Here is a 14,571-nt window from a genome sequence, read left to right on the forward strand (position 1 = left end):
TATGTTTCTGGAACATACCTCTTCATTCACCTGAGGAAGGAGCAGCGCTCCGAAAGCTAGTGACATCGAAACAAACCTGTTGGACTTTAACCTGGTGTTGTAAGACTTCTTACTGTGCTCAGCCCAGTCCAACATCTCCACATCATTCCAAATAATGTTATTATTTTAAACACTTTGGTTATAGATCACACCCTCAACCTTCTTTCCTCAAAGGAAGACAAATCCACTTTATGCAGCTCCCTGAAACCACCAGTATCATTCTGGTGAATCTCACCAGAAAGGCATCCATCCTGATGGTGTGGTGCCAGAATGGAACACAATGCTTCGGATTGAGACTGAACAAGGCCAACATCTAATTGGCTTCATTGGCAGATGATCCACTCTGGAAAATGTTGAGCAACAATAATCCACATCGTTTAGTGCTTTGGCCAATATCAGTGATACAACTTATCTTCCATAAACACGCTCAGCTCAGCTGAAAAATACAGCAAAGACAGTCAGCTGCTTCAGTACTTATTTCGAACCAAACTAATAATAAACAGGAAAAAAACCAAATCAGTAATTTCTATAACCAATCTCACTTTACAGCATCTTTCGGGTGGGCACTTTGGTGATTAACTTAGTCTGTCTGTGTACAAGATGACAACTGGCCTCAGGTGCACTGCGCCTGCGCCGACCGCTGGTCAGACGCCATGTCAGGACGCGCGCGTTCCCAACGTCATCACACCTGACCACCTTGTTCAAATTGAATTAAATCGCTTGTTTAAGCACGGCAATGTCCGCGCTGGAAGGAATAAAACACCCGCAGATAGGTGAATGTAGACTCTCAACTATCTCGCCGCTCTGTTGGTAGCGAAAACATGGTAACAGTGGCATCCGTGGGAGCCATGTTCTGCAGTGAAGAAGGGGAGACGAGAAGGGCAGATGGTGCGGTTCAGGGTGCACCAGTGGTGCAGAAGGGTGGCAGACCGGCATCAGATCAAGAAGCTGATGCAGCATAGTATTACAGCAACAGAGGCACAGGAGGATTCATGCTAATTGAATATGCAAGCAGAGAATAATCTACCTTCGGATGTCAGAGACTGGCAGGAGACGCAGCATCTCCAGAGCCATCTCTCTTTGAGATGCTAGCAGGGGAAGTAGCTTCCAACTGTGTTGGTGGTGATCCAATGTCAGTAGCTATAAAGGTGACTGTTGCACTGAATTTCGTTTTGCCAATGAATTCTTTCAGGCTGCCTATGGATACCTCAGTGGCATAACACTGCATTAAGGTCTTTGCAAATGCAAGCAGGTCAGTTCACTGCATTTTCAATGGACTGCCAGTCAACTGGAAAGAGCCATTGGTTTTCCCAGGGTCAAAGGAACAATCAACTGCACTCACTCCACCATTAAGGCTTCAGCAGGTGAGCCCTGTACATTAATTTACAGGAAGGGCTATCACTCCTTAAACATCCAGTTGGTCTATGTTTGGTCTGTGACCACAAGGTCGGGCAGCACGGTGGCACAGTGGGTTAGCACTGCTGCCTCACGGCGCCAAGGTCCCAGGTTCGATCCCGGATCTGGGACACTCCATGTGGAGTTTGCACATTCTCCCAGTGTCTGCATGGATTTCGCCTCCACAATCCTAAAGGTGTGCAAGGTAGATGGATTGGCCACGCTAAATTGCCCCTTAATTGGAAAAAATGAATTGGGTAGTCTAAATTTATTTTTAAAAAGGTATGCATAAGGTACCCAGGCAGCATTCACACAAGTACATTCTCCTAACTCCCAATTACCAGACATGTTCAATGGACATAATGCCCTGAATGGTTGGCTTCTGGGGGACCAGGCTTACCCTTTGAAGAGATGGGCTCACGACCTAGAGAGGACCCCTAGAACAGAGGCAGAGAGGAGCTATAACAACAGCCACAGAACCATCAATAATAATAATCTTTATTAATGTCACAAGTAGGCTTACATTAACACTGCAATGAAGTTACTGTGAAAATCCCCTAGTCACCACACTCCGGCGCCTGTTCAGGCTCACTGAAGAATAATTCAGAATGTCCAATTCACCCAACAAGCACATCTTTCAGGACTTGTGGGAGAAAATTGGAGCACCCAGAGGAAACTCACGCAGACATGTGGAGTCGAGCATGTAATTGAGCTGTTAAGGATAAGGTTCTGATGCCTGTATAGATCAGGAGAAGCATTACAGTATACGCCATCCAGAGTTTCACTGATGGTCATTGTGTGCTGCACTGTCCATAACCTTGCCATTCAGAGAAGGGATGCCCTGCAGGAAGGGGAGATGCAGGATAGTGAACATTCATCGAATGAAGAGGGTGAGCAGATGACGTATCACCCTCATTTAGAATGCAGGGTCACTGTTTTTTAAAAAAAGATTGCCATTTAGGACAGATATGAGGAAAACATTTTTTCTCTAAGGGTGAGACACTTTGGAATTCTCTTCCTTTAAATGTGGTTGATGCAGAGTCCTCAAATATCTTTAAGGCAGAGGTAGATAGATTCTTGAGAAGGAAGGGGGCATTCTGCACAGCCTTGGTAGGACCTATCTGGAGTATTTTGTGCAGTTTTGGTCTCCCTACCTAAGAAAAGATATACTTGCCATAGATGGAGTGCAGCAGAGGTTCACTAGGCCGATACCAGAGTTGGCAGGACTGTCCCATGAGGAGAGATTGGTTCAACTGGGTCTGTATTCACTAGAGTTTAGAAGGATGATAGATCTGATTAAACTTATAAAATTCTAACAGGGCTGGACAGACTCTTACGCAGGGAGGATATTTTCCCTGGTTGGAGAATTAAGAACCAAGGGACAGTTTCAGGGTAAGGGGTAGATCATTTAGGATTATGAGGAGGCAAAATTTCTTTAAAGTGTAGTGAACCTGTGGGATTCTCTACCACAGAAGGCTGTAAAAGATAGATATTTTTTCAGATGTTAATGGCACCAAGATGTATGGGAACACAGCGGGAATATGGTATTGAGATAGGTCGGCCATGATTATACTGAATGGCGGAGCAGGCTCAAATGGCCTACTCCTAGGTTTTATGTTATCTGGGGTAGGTGGGAATGTGAAGTTGAGGTTAAAATTACATCAACCATGATCTTATTGAATAGTGGAGCAGGCTCAAGAAACCAAGTTGCCTACTCCTGCTCCTAAGTCATATGTTTATATCCTGACAGAGAAGTGCAAGGCCCTGCACAAAAGCACATGGATGGCCTTAATAACACAAGAGGTTCTAATAGATCAGGAACTCTTGGCCTCAGAGATGGGTGTACTGCCAGTGTCTCAACCTCATTCTGTGAGCTCACAGAGAACGTCTCATCAACACAGTCACCCTTTTGATTCCATAGGTATTTTTGCATTTTGACCAATGTTCACTACTGGCAAGTCAGAAATATTTTACCAATAAAATTCCTAGAGCACTCAACAGATAAAATGAACCTCTGCATGAGGGATATAACAACTTGTTTATTACACAACCAACGATCACAGCGACAAAACAAACCCATGTGACCAGCTTTGTAACCTGTGTGGAGTTTCCTCATTTCTTTTGCTTGTGCTCTGGCGCAGTGCTCACCTCTTGCTTGCTGTTGCACTGGAGGGAGGTTGTTGATCTGATTGTCCCGATGCCCCGGATGACTTTGGCAGATATCCTCTGTGCGGCCAAGGCCTTGAAGGTCCCACCACATTAGGACTCCTGCTGAGTCACAGAAGTAGCTTCTGTCACTATGGCAATTGAGAAGGATGGTGCCAATGACAGTTGGGCAAAGGCACTGCCCCATCAGATGTGCCACAAGAGGTGCTTCCAGATGGCGCATCAGCTGCTGATCCTCAGCCATGAGGATCAATTGGTCCTCCTTACCTTCCCGTGAGGTCCAGGAGCTGGTTTAGTGTCCAGGCTCCTAGTCCCTCTGTCACTCTGGCTACAGACAAATCCCTGAGCTCAGAGCCAGGGCAATGGTATACAGGTCAGCGTGCATATCCGCAATAGCATTAGCAATACAGCGGGTTTGCCCCTCCAATCAGCAGTCTTTCCATGGATGAAGTTTGGCACTCCTAAGAGTGGGAGATCACAATTTACGCGGCCTCAATGGACATCTCCACAGTTCGGGCCAGCGCATGCAACTCTCCTGATATATTCTCCAAATCCCCAGCACCTTGCACTGTACATTCAGCATTTGCTGCCTCACGGACGACTCCAGAGGCTCATCATCCAACTCGGATTAAGTCTCTGGATCACCTCGGAAACTCCTCTTACTGCCCAAGGCCTGCTCCACCACACTTTCCGGCAGCTGCACATGTAAATGTGACGTGCCCTCACCAGATTGTGCTTGTCCTTGCCCTAAAGTGCTAATCCCAGCTGAGATGACAGTATTTGCATTGGTGCTTCGTGAAGGGAGAGGATGTGACACTGCCCACTCCAAGGGTCTTCCTCCTCGGAGACAGTTGTCGGTCCCATAGGACTCGCAGAGTCAGCAGAAGGTTCACCTGCACTAGCACACAGAAAAAAGGGAATTGGTATTTCAGAGCCATCATGTGTGCATGGTTACAATTTTCAACACTATTAACAGCATGTGGATTATGAGATACAACACTTTGTAACCATTAATGGATGGGCATCATCATCAAAATGTGGTGCAGTTATGACCCTTCCTTGCCTCAACCTTCACAACCATGTCTCAGCCTTCAATGGAGAAAAACAGACTGGAACTAAGCAGCTGCTCAATTTTCAGACCTTAACAATTTGTACATGATCAGATTTAATGCCATCTGTGTTCACCGCCATCTGTGTTCACTGGCAACAATACTTAATTCAAAGCCTGTGCAGTATTTGACACACTTTACAGAACAAAGTGACATATCAGGATACACCATGGGATCACTCATACTTGGCCAAGGTGTTAATATAGGTTTTAAGTGTTTGCAGTTTGAAAAAAAACTGGAATGAATATGATATGGCCAGGCCAGGAAGTTGATGACTAGCCCATGGGTCAATCTATGGTAAGCTAATGGAATATGACCTTTGGGTCGGAATAAAATAAGTTGATGAATGGTCTATGAATTATACTGTAATAAACTGAATTGCGTGACTTCAGAGTCAAGCTTACATACACAGATGACTTGGCACAACAACAAAATATCAGGATAGATTAGCAAAGTGTATGTTTTGGAATAAGCTGTGGATATTGTGCTAACGGTCAGGTCGTTCCAATTCTGTTTTACAAATTCCAATTGAGTAGGTAACAAGCAAGTCATTTTGTGTTTATGTTGTAATTACAGATGTAACGAACTAGACATACAAGATAAGAACACGGAGTTAATGATGAGGTATCCCAAAGGTATAAATAACCGACAGGAACTGTGCAACTTCGAATTGTCTTTTAGAGCATTCTAAAAGAGCACATCCTTTGTGTGCACACTTGCACAGAATATAACTGTTGCTGGTCTCTACCTACAGTTGATTGTGTCCAATGTCGACAACAAAATGGGCAGCACTTTCATGTGGAGTTTGCACATTCTTCCCACGTCTGCGTGGGATTCACCCCCCAAAACCCAAAGATGTGCCGATTTTGGTGGATTGGCCACGCTAAATTGCCACTTAATTGGAAAAAAATAATTGGGTACTCAATTTTTTTAAAAAAAGATCCTCCCCTACAAGAACAACAACACTTATCTCAAAATGATAATCTTTCAGAAAACAAATACTTCCTTTTGGCTTTGATTTTCACAAAATTGTAGGGTCACCTGACACTGCCCCATGACAGGTGGCCCTATAAATAAGAGGCCATGACAAATTACAGCCATCAGACACTCCCTTCCCCCCAGCACAGATTGGACAAGCATACGATAATCGCGGCCTAAATACCACCTTGCAACCATTAATTTGCTTAATTGCCATTTTATACTGCATGCAACAGGATGTAGTCGAAAATCCATCCACTTCCAGGTGCACACCGAAATGCAACATATTATGCAACATATTATTCAGACCGTCCAATTAAAAAAATAAATTAGAGTACCTAATTCATTTTTTCCAATTAAGGGGCAATTTAACGTGCAGCCAATCCACCTACCCTGCACATCTTTTGATTTGTGGGGGCGAAACCCATACAAACAAGGGGAGAATGTGCAAACTCCACACGGACAGTGACCCTGAGCTGGGATCGAACCTGGGACCTCGGCGCCGTGAGGCAGCAGGGCTAACTCACTGCGCCATCGTGCTGCCCAGATCGTCCATTTTAATCAATGTTACATCCATTGGAAAATTTCACACCTGAAGAACAGACTCATGATGAAATATTCAAAGCTCCTCACTTTTTTGTCTTCCGAACAAGTTCTTCAATTCTGTTGCACAGTGATCTAATATTGCAATTTTGACTACAGGCTTTCATTTGATTATGATTATTCCAAGGATGGTAGAGGAGATGCAGATATCTTAGTGTTTTTCCATGTTTATCGGATCCACAAATTTAAATATATCCAATTACAGCTGCATTCCCCCCTTATAAAGTTAGAAGTTCAGAGTAAGTATCAAAATGATTGCCTTTTTTGTTGGAGATCAAATGCAAGAGTCTCCACATCCTTTTATATAATGAAACTATCACGTCATATGTTCCACCCGACTTCTTGAATAAACACTGTCTGACCTGTAAAGCTCTAGCAGTAACAGGAAACTTCCTCCTGAACAGGATGTGAATTCCAGTTCACTGGTACATACACTGTCCCACCAGCAACCACAGACATAAAATCACTTATTACTGTTCCACTACAAAATTCAACAAAAGTTTCAAGGAGCTGAAAAGAAGAGTTTCAAACCACGTTTCACAATGTAATTGCACAGATCAGGAGATAAAGACGGAGATTTTAACACATTCATAACCCATCCACTTCAGAGTTAAAAACTGGCCCAAAATATCCACTAGCAAATGAAGAGCAAATGACAGAAATGCACAGGTCAGTTAGCATTTGAAAGAGGAAAACAATTGGATAATATTCCAATATGACCCTTCATTGGTTTATTTCTCTTTCAGATGCTGACGAACCATGATTTCAGTTTGTTTTTGACATTTCTTTTATGGCTTGCTTACTGGAAAATGATATAAAATAATTGCAACAGCAAATCCATTCTAAGTGAATGAATTTAATGAAGGACATATGGTAAATACTTCCACTAAGTTACAGACCAATATTCAACACTAACTTAGGAATTCAGCAAAAGGAAATATGCAAAGTATATCTAATGACAAATGTATTATTGAGTAGAAAGGAGCTTTAATCACCAGCACCAAAAATGTATTTATAAATATCTAAAGAGGTCAACTGTAAAGGAATAAAAGCAAACCACTAATGTGGATCTCCTAGTTGTACAGAAAAATTCTGCCAAAAAAGCATAAATTTATCCTTCTGCATTACACCCATCTAGATCATGAACTCTCATAATACAGACATGAAACTACTTATTCTCACAACAAATGTCCACCTATTCATGCTTTCAATGAATCACAGTACCCTAATCTTTATCTTTTAATGAAAAGAACCATTTCTGAAATATAATAAAAGCTGCCCACAGTGACAGTTACTGTATCATACACAAGTCTTTAAATTCTGTAATCAGCAACCACCAGGTGCCATATCACATTTAACACACCGCAGTCAGTCAATACAGACATCCCCAAACACACCAAGACTGTTTTTGTCAAATGTTTTATTGACTGTAAACATCTGGAGTACTGTAAAACATGCATTATCTGTAGATTCAGAATGGAGCAAGTGGTATTGTCTTTTCTGTCAAATGTGTCAGATTTGGCATCTAGTGATGGAGATTAATGAAGTATCATGAGAGTAATATGGTTCTTGAAATGTTCCAATTTAGAGTAGAGCTCTAATCTTAAATTAAAGCTGTCGACATTTAGTGAACCTACATTTTCATTGGAATAACATTATCTCAATCCAGAAAAAACATGAGGGATATAATTAAAGGAAGAACAGGCCATCCCAAGACAGGTCTGAACCATGATTTACAGCCAAATGTATCTAAAAAAATCAACAGCAAATTCAATAATAGTTCAGTTGCTTTAGAGCAGTTAAATCCACATGTGATATTAATAGGCAGAATCCTGTCAAAGTCCCAATTTATGCAAATTGTTGCCAGTTACCAATCTGTTCCTTACATAGTAGCCTTATAGTTAAGTCCTTTTATTTGCAAATCTGAATGTGTGCAACTTCTTGGCCGTTATGTTCTCTGCTTATAACAGGAGTCAGCTGTACTTCAAATTCACTTCTTTTTTGCTTGCTGTGGAGTATTGAATTTGAAAAAGATAACGTCTCCATCTTCAACAATGTAATTTCTGCCTTGCTGTCTATATTTTCCAGCACTCTGCAAACAATTAGACAAATGGATATGATTAAACAATCGCAATAAAGAGGAGATATTTTTGTTCACATAAACAATTCAGTTCCAACTCTTTCCCCTGAACAAATCCATATCATTTAAAAATATTATTTAATTTATCATTTATTCATTTTCTGCTCTACAGTTTATATCCTAGATTTCGGAAATGAACTTCAAATAAAGTGGCATGAGAGATTTAACTAACGGTAAATATTTTTCATTATTTCTTCCTTTATTTTGGTGAGTTTATCAGTCTTCCAATCAAATTAGCATCTAGAAAATGCAGCAATTTATCGATTTGTGGGTAGTCTGTATAAAATGAGAATTCACAAGGATATGAGAGAAAATACTAGTACTCATATCGTGCTTTTAAGACCAACAGACATAGACAGACTTTTACAGCCAATGAAATACTTTTGAAGTGTAGTTATTGTTGTCATGTAGGCAGCAACCAATGTGTGCACAGACAGCAATGTGATAATGACCAGATAATCTGTATTCGAGCTAATGATTGAAAGATGAATACTGGCAGGACACCAGGGATAATTCCCCAGACTTCTTAAAAAATAGTGACAGGGAATCTTTTACATCTATCCAAGAATGTAGATAGGACCTCAGTTTAACAGAGCCTACAACAGTGCAGCACTCCCTTGGTACTGCATTAGTGTGTCAGGATATTATTTTTGTGCTCATTCCCTGGAGTGGGACTTGAACCCAGAATATTGTGACTCAGAGGCAATAGTGCTACCAGCTGAGCCAGAGCTGACACTGAATGATTTAATACATCACTCCCAAAGCTTGCATCATAGTATACAGTAAAGCTATAAACTTAATTTACTGCCTATTATGGTAGCCAGGTTTTCTCAATTTTTCAGTGCGGTTTAATAATAATAATAATAATCTTTATTAGTGTTCCAAGTAGGCTTACATTAACTCTGCAATGAAGTTACTGTGAAAATCCCCTAGTCGCCTGTTCAGGTACACTAAGGGAGAAGTCAGAATGTCCAATTCACCTAACAAGCAAGTCTTTTGGGACTTATGGAAGGAAGCCGGAGCACCCGGAGGAAACCCACACAGATACAGGGAGAACATTCGGACTCCACACAAGCAGTGACCCAAGCCGGGAATCGAACCCGGGTCCCTGGCGCTGTGAAGCAACAGTGCTAACCACTGTGTTACCGTGCTGTCCATAAAACGTTTTGTCTTCTCCTAAGGGGCTGTTGTAATGTAAAAGAAGGAACCTTAACAGGGGGAGTAGACATCAGATCCATCCTGCACATTTTACCACAGGCAAACTTGAATGTACTGCTAGTTGGTGCTGGGTGGGGGTTTAAGCTAATTGTATTCGGATTTTCTCAGCCCCCCATAGAAATGTCTGGCAGCAACCCAAATAACAGTATAATACAATGCTGTACCGACACATAAGAAGCACCCGACCTGCCTACCTAATCCCATTTGCCAGCACTTGGATCACAGCTTCATTTCTTTTTTGCTTGTGCCAAATGATCATCCAGGTACTGTTTAAAGGGTGTGAGGCAACAAGCATCCACCACCCTCCCAGGCAGTGCATTCCAGACTGTCACCACCTTCTGTGTAAAAACATTTTTCTTCAAATCCCCCCTAAACCTGCCCCTCACCTTGAACTTCTGTCCCCTCGTAACTGATTCTTCAGCTAAGGGGAACAGCTGCTTCCTATTCACCCTGTCCGTGCTCCTCTTAATCTTATACACCTCAATCAAGTCGCCGCTCAGTCTTCTCTGCTCCAGCGAAAACACCCAAGCCTATCCAACCTCTCTTCATAACTTAAATGTTCCACCCCAGGCAACATCTTGGTGAATTGCTTCTGTGCACCCTCCAGTGCATACTTCCTACAATGTGGTGACCAGCTATGGCCTCACCAAAGTTCTATACAACTCCAACATGACCTCCCTACTTTTGTAATCGATACCTCAATTGATAAAGGCAAGTGTTCCATATACCTTTTTCACCACCCTATTAACCTGTCCTTCTGCCTTCAGAGATCTAGGGACAAACAGGTTACGGTCCCTTTGTTCCTCAGAACTTTCCAGTGTCATGCCATTCATTTAATATTTCCTTGTCACATTACTCCTTCCCTCCAAAGTGTATTGCCTCACACTTTTCAGGGTTAAATTCCATCTGCCACTTTCTGCCTATTTTATTTTTAAGGAACAATTTAGTGAGGCCAATCCATCCACCCTACTTATCTTTTTGGGTTGAGACCCATACTGACACAGGGAGAATGTGCAAACTCCACACGGACAGTGATCCGGGGCCGGGCTCGAACCTGGGTCCTCGGCGCTGTGAGGCAGCAGTGCTAACCACTGGACTACCGTGCTGCCCATTTGACCATCTATCTTCCTGTAACCCAGACACTCAACCTCACTGTCAACCACCCAGCCAATCTTTGTGTTATCCGCAAACTTACTGATCCCAACCCACATAGTTATCTATGTCGTTTATATAAATGACAAATAAGAGGAGACCCAGCACAGATCCCTGTGGTACGCCAAATGGACAAATGGCAAGGCTAAGACTAAAAATCATTATGTAGAATCAAACATACCAATTTGAGTTCTACCACTCTGTGCTGCTGCAGCATGTTTGGTAATGCTCATCTTACCTTTCCTTTTATGACATTTATCGTCCGGAATTTTACAGCGTGTGTGTGTGGGGGGGGGGGGGGAGGCGTAAAATGTGGTGAGCCATTCAAAACTCCATTGATTTTGGTGAGAACAGAAAATCCCGCCAGAAGGGCTGTAAAATTCCGTCCATATCGTGTTTAGTGTTAAAAAATGTACAATTTTAAAGCCCTCACTAACCAATCGAAAAAACAAATTTGATTAGAATGCATGGACCACTATAATATATATATATATATATATATATATATATATATAAATAAATAATATCTGAGGTTGCTTTTACAACAATGGGCTGTACACGTGATTCGAATAAGCACAACTATTTTCAATTGACATTCAAATTATTGCGACAGAAATGGCAAAAAGTTAATTGTGCATAACAAACATAGTTTAGTAATAATATTGAAGTGAAAATTTATAAAAGGAAATTAAAAATGAAGCAATATGACATTTACTCATTACATTAAAATAGTGATGACAAAAATTAAAGCAAAATATATTATCTTAGGTGGCAGATCAATATCCATTTAAATTATTTTGAGAAATGAAACTGGCATTACTTATTTATTAATTTGTAGACAATGCAGTCTTTTGTCTATACCCAATTAAATGACCAACTGTCCTTCTAATGTTCAGGGGGCCATTTATTCCAATTCTATTACATTGCAGAAACAGTATTTAAAAAAATTTAATGACTATTTGTGAATCCTAAATATGTATTAAGCTAGATGGTGTGTAACCAGTTCATTTGCACTTGAAAGCAGCCATCTGGAAAGGCCAGCATTTCACAGCCAGATATGACTGCTAATAATGCAAGAGCCCTGTTGACTACAAAGCCCTCACACAGCCATTGAATAGGAAGTTCGCAGAACAAACATTAAGTGCTATTAGTCAAACCGGTGGCACAAAATGCTGTCCTATAATGATTTTACTAGATAGGCTCATTATAGCTTTACCATATCGTATATTTTAGACCCAATAGTACATTTTATCTGTGGAAATAATTTTCTATAATATATGATGTCAACATCAATACATTTTGAATTAACTATAATAAATTACACTTTATAGCACTTTAATCTTAATAGAACATTCCAAAGTGCTGAACAAAGACAGAAAATAACCTGAGACAAGGAAATTGATGAAAGATAATTGCCAGAATTCTCTGGCCGTTGGGATTCCCTGTTCCTGCTGGCAAAGCACCTCTGCCCACGGGTTTTCCGGTGGCGAGGGATGGTTTCAATGGGAAATCCCATTAACAAGCTGCAGGAATATAGAATCCCACCGCCAGCGAACGATTCATCACGGAGAAACATGCGGCTGGGGGATTGGAGAACCCAGCCCAATGGGTTGTGATCAGAAGTTAGACCGTGGAAGTATGTTTTTGGAATGCTTTTGTAGGTGGGGAGGGAGCAAGCATGGTGGATGGACTTAGATTGAATATTGCCAAGGGTTAAACCAAAACGCTGAAGGCTTTGCAACGAAACATGGAATGAAAAAGGTACACAGGTAGCTAGAATCATAGTAGCAGAAGTCATCATGTACAGAATTAATGGACTGAATAATAAAAATATAATTATTGGCTACAATCATTAAATGTTTAAAACAATTGAATTATTCCATATATTCAAGGCATTAAATACAATTGAGGGCATAATATTTTACATGAATAGTAGTAAATAATAGACTTAAAAATTGGGATTGCATCAATGTTTATTGATTCAACTTATTCCGAATAGCAAAAGTAGCATTGACATTTTTGCAGCTTTATTGGTCTCCTAATTCTTTGCTTTGCAGGCCTCTGGAAGCAAAATATGGTTTCTTTTTTTTCTTTTATTTATTTTTATTTTTTCTTATAAATTTAGAGTACCCAATTCATTTTTTTTCCACTTAAGGGGCAATTTAGTGTGGCCAAAACTCACGCAAACACAGGGCAAAATATGTTTTCAATGCTATCAACAAGCTTGGATAAATTCAACATGATCAGTGTTCCTCACATCCAAACAGACTACCCACTATTGAATGTTTTCTGTTTGGCAAATGAATTGATGAAATGCACAAAGTCAAATGAACCAGGGTAAGGGATAGTTCAGAAAATTCAGCAAATAATCTTGTTGAGATCAAGTAATTCAACTGAATGGAATCAAATGAAAGATTATCAACAATTAAATTTAAACCCAGCAATTTTGTTACACCACAGTAAACAACAAAATTAGCTACTATGCTATCACCAACATTTCCATGTTTAAATGTGGTAGGCATTAAACCTTGGGCATGCCCTGACAAACTATCTATGATTATTGGTATGCTCACATTGGAACTCGAAGGGATTAATTAAACCAAATTAATAGGATTTAAACATAATTTACTATCTCTCCTCTTGCCACTAAGGTAGACAAGAACACAATAATGAAGAGCAGAGGTAGACCATTCAGTCCCACGCACCTGCTCTGCCTTTTGATCAGATAATGTTTGCGGCATTTAGTCCACTTTCCAGTTTGCCTCCCATAACCTCAAGCCGCTTGCTGATCAAAAATCTATCTAACTCAGCCTTGATCATATTCAATGATCTAGCCTGTGGGGAAGAGAGTTTCACAGATTAACAACCCTCTAAGAAAGAAAGGGCACGATTCAGCCATTACATTGCATCCAGAGTGGAGCCGACGTAACGGGTGAATCCTGCAAGAGCCCCAAATCAGGCTCCGTGTCGGGCCAATCGTGAGTCACCTGACTCACTCCACCAGTGCCATCTGGATCATGCCCTCGCTGGTCATGATCGAGATCAGCATATTTAAATGAGCCATTAGGCTCATTTAAATATCCAATGCTGCTTTCACCCGGGTCCCAGGAGTCAACAGCCACGCTTGCGAGACCTTGACTGGGCATCGTTTAGCACTGGTGGAACATCCCTAAAAAGCCAGTAAAATGCCAGTGAATAGCGAGGTGAACCACGGTGCTGCAGCTGCCGAGAAACACCCTGCCAAACGCGCCTGAAAGCGGACCTGGTTTCATGTCTGCTGAATTGCGCCCAAGGTTTCTCCTCAACTCTGTCTTAAAAGGGAAACACCTTATCTTTAAACTGTGTCCCTGGTTATAGTCTCTACCCAGAAGAGGAAACATCCTCTTGGTGTCCAACCTGTCAATTCCCCTCAGGATCTTGCATTTCAATAAGATCACCTCTCATTCTCCAGTGGCTATAGGCTCAACTTTTCCTCACAAGATAAACCCTTCTATCACCAGAATCAATCCAGTGAACCTACTCTACTTCTGGTAGAGATGAACATGACAGAAATGTTGCAAGATCTCCAAGTGAAACAAAGGGCAGGCAGCTGACAGAAAGGTTTAAATCAAAGATTGTAAAATGTGAAATAAAATACTAGAAACACTGATGAGTGTTTGAGAAGCTTGTTAAAACATTCAGAAAGCAATTTGTTAATTAAGCCATGCCTTAACATATTATAAACGTAAAATCCATTTGTGTGTAAAATTTGTAACGGGTTTTCTATTTCTT

General features: G+C 41.1%; 1 protein-coding gene across 2 annotated transcripts in view; it reads right to left on the reverse strand.

The window, feature by feature from the left end:
- Window positions 1-7,130: 7,130 nt before the first annotated feature.
- The window catches only part of ola1 (Obg-like ATPase 1), a 306,624-nt gene continuing 299,183 nt past the window's right edge, over window positions 7,131-14,571 (reverse strand). For both annotated transcript variants that reach the window (XM_072476291.1, XM_072476301.1), the window contains one exon: window positions 7,131-8,382. In XM_072476291.1, coding sequence (XP_072332392.1) covers window positions 8,281-8,382 — 102 coding nt within the window. In that variant the 3' untranslated portion in view covers window positions 7,131-8,280. The remainder of the gene's footprint in view (window positions 8,383-14,571) is intronic.

The sequence above is a fragment of the Scyliorhinus torazame genome, chromosome 2 (assembly GCF_047496885.1).
Source record: "Scyliorhinus torazame isolate Kashiwa2021f chromosome 2, sScyTor2.1, whole genome shotgun sequence".
Taxonomy (NCBI): Eukaryota; Metazoa; Chordata; class Chondrichthyes; order Carcharhiniformes; family Scyliorhinidae; genus Scyliorhinus; species Scyliorhinus torazame.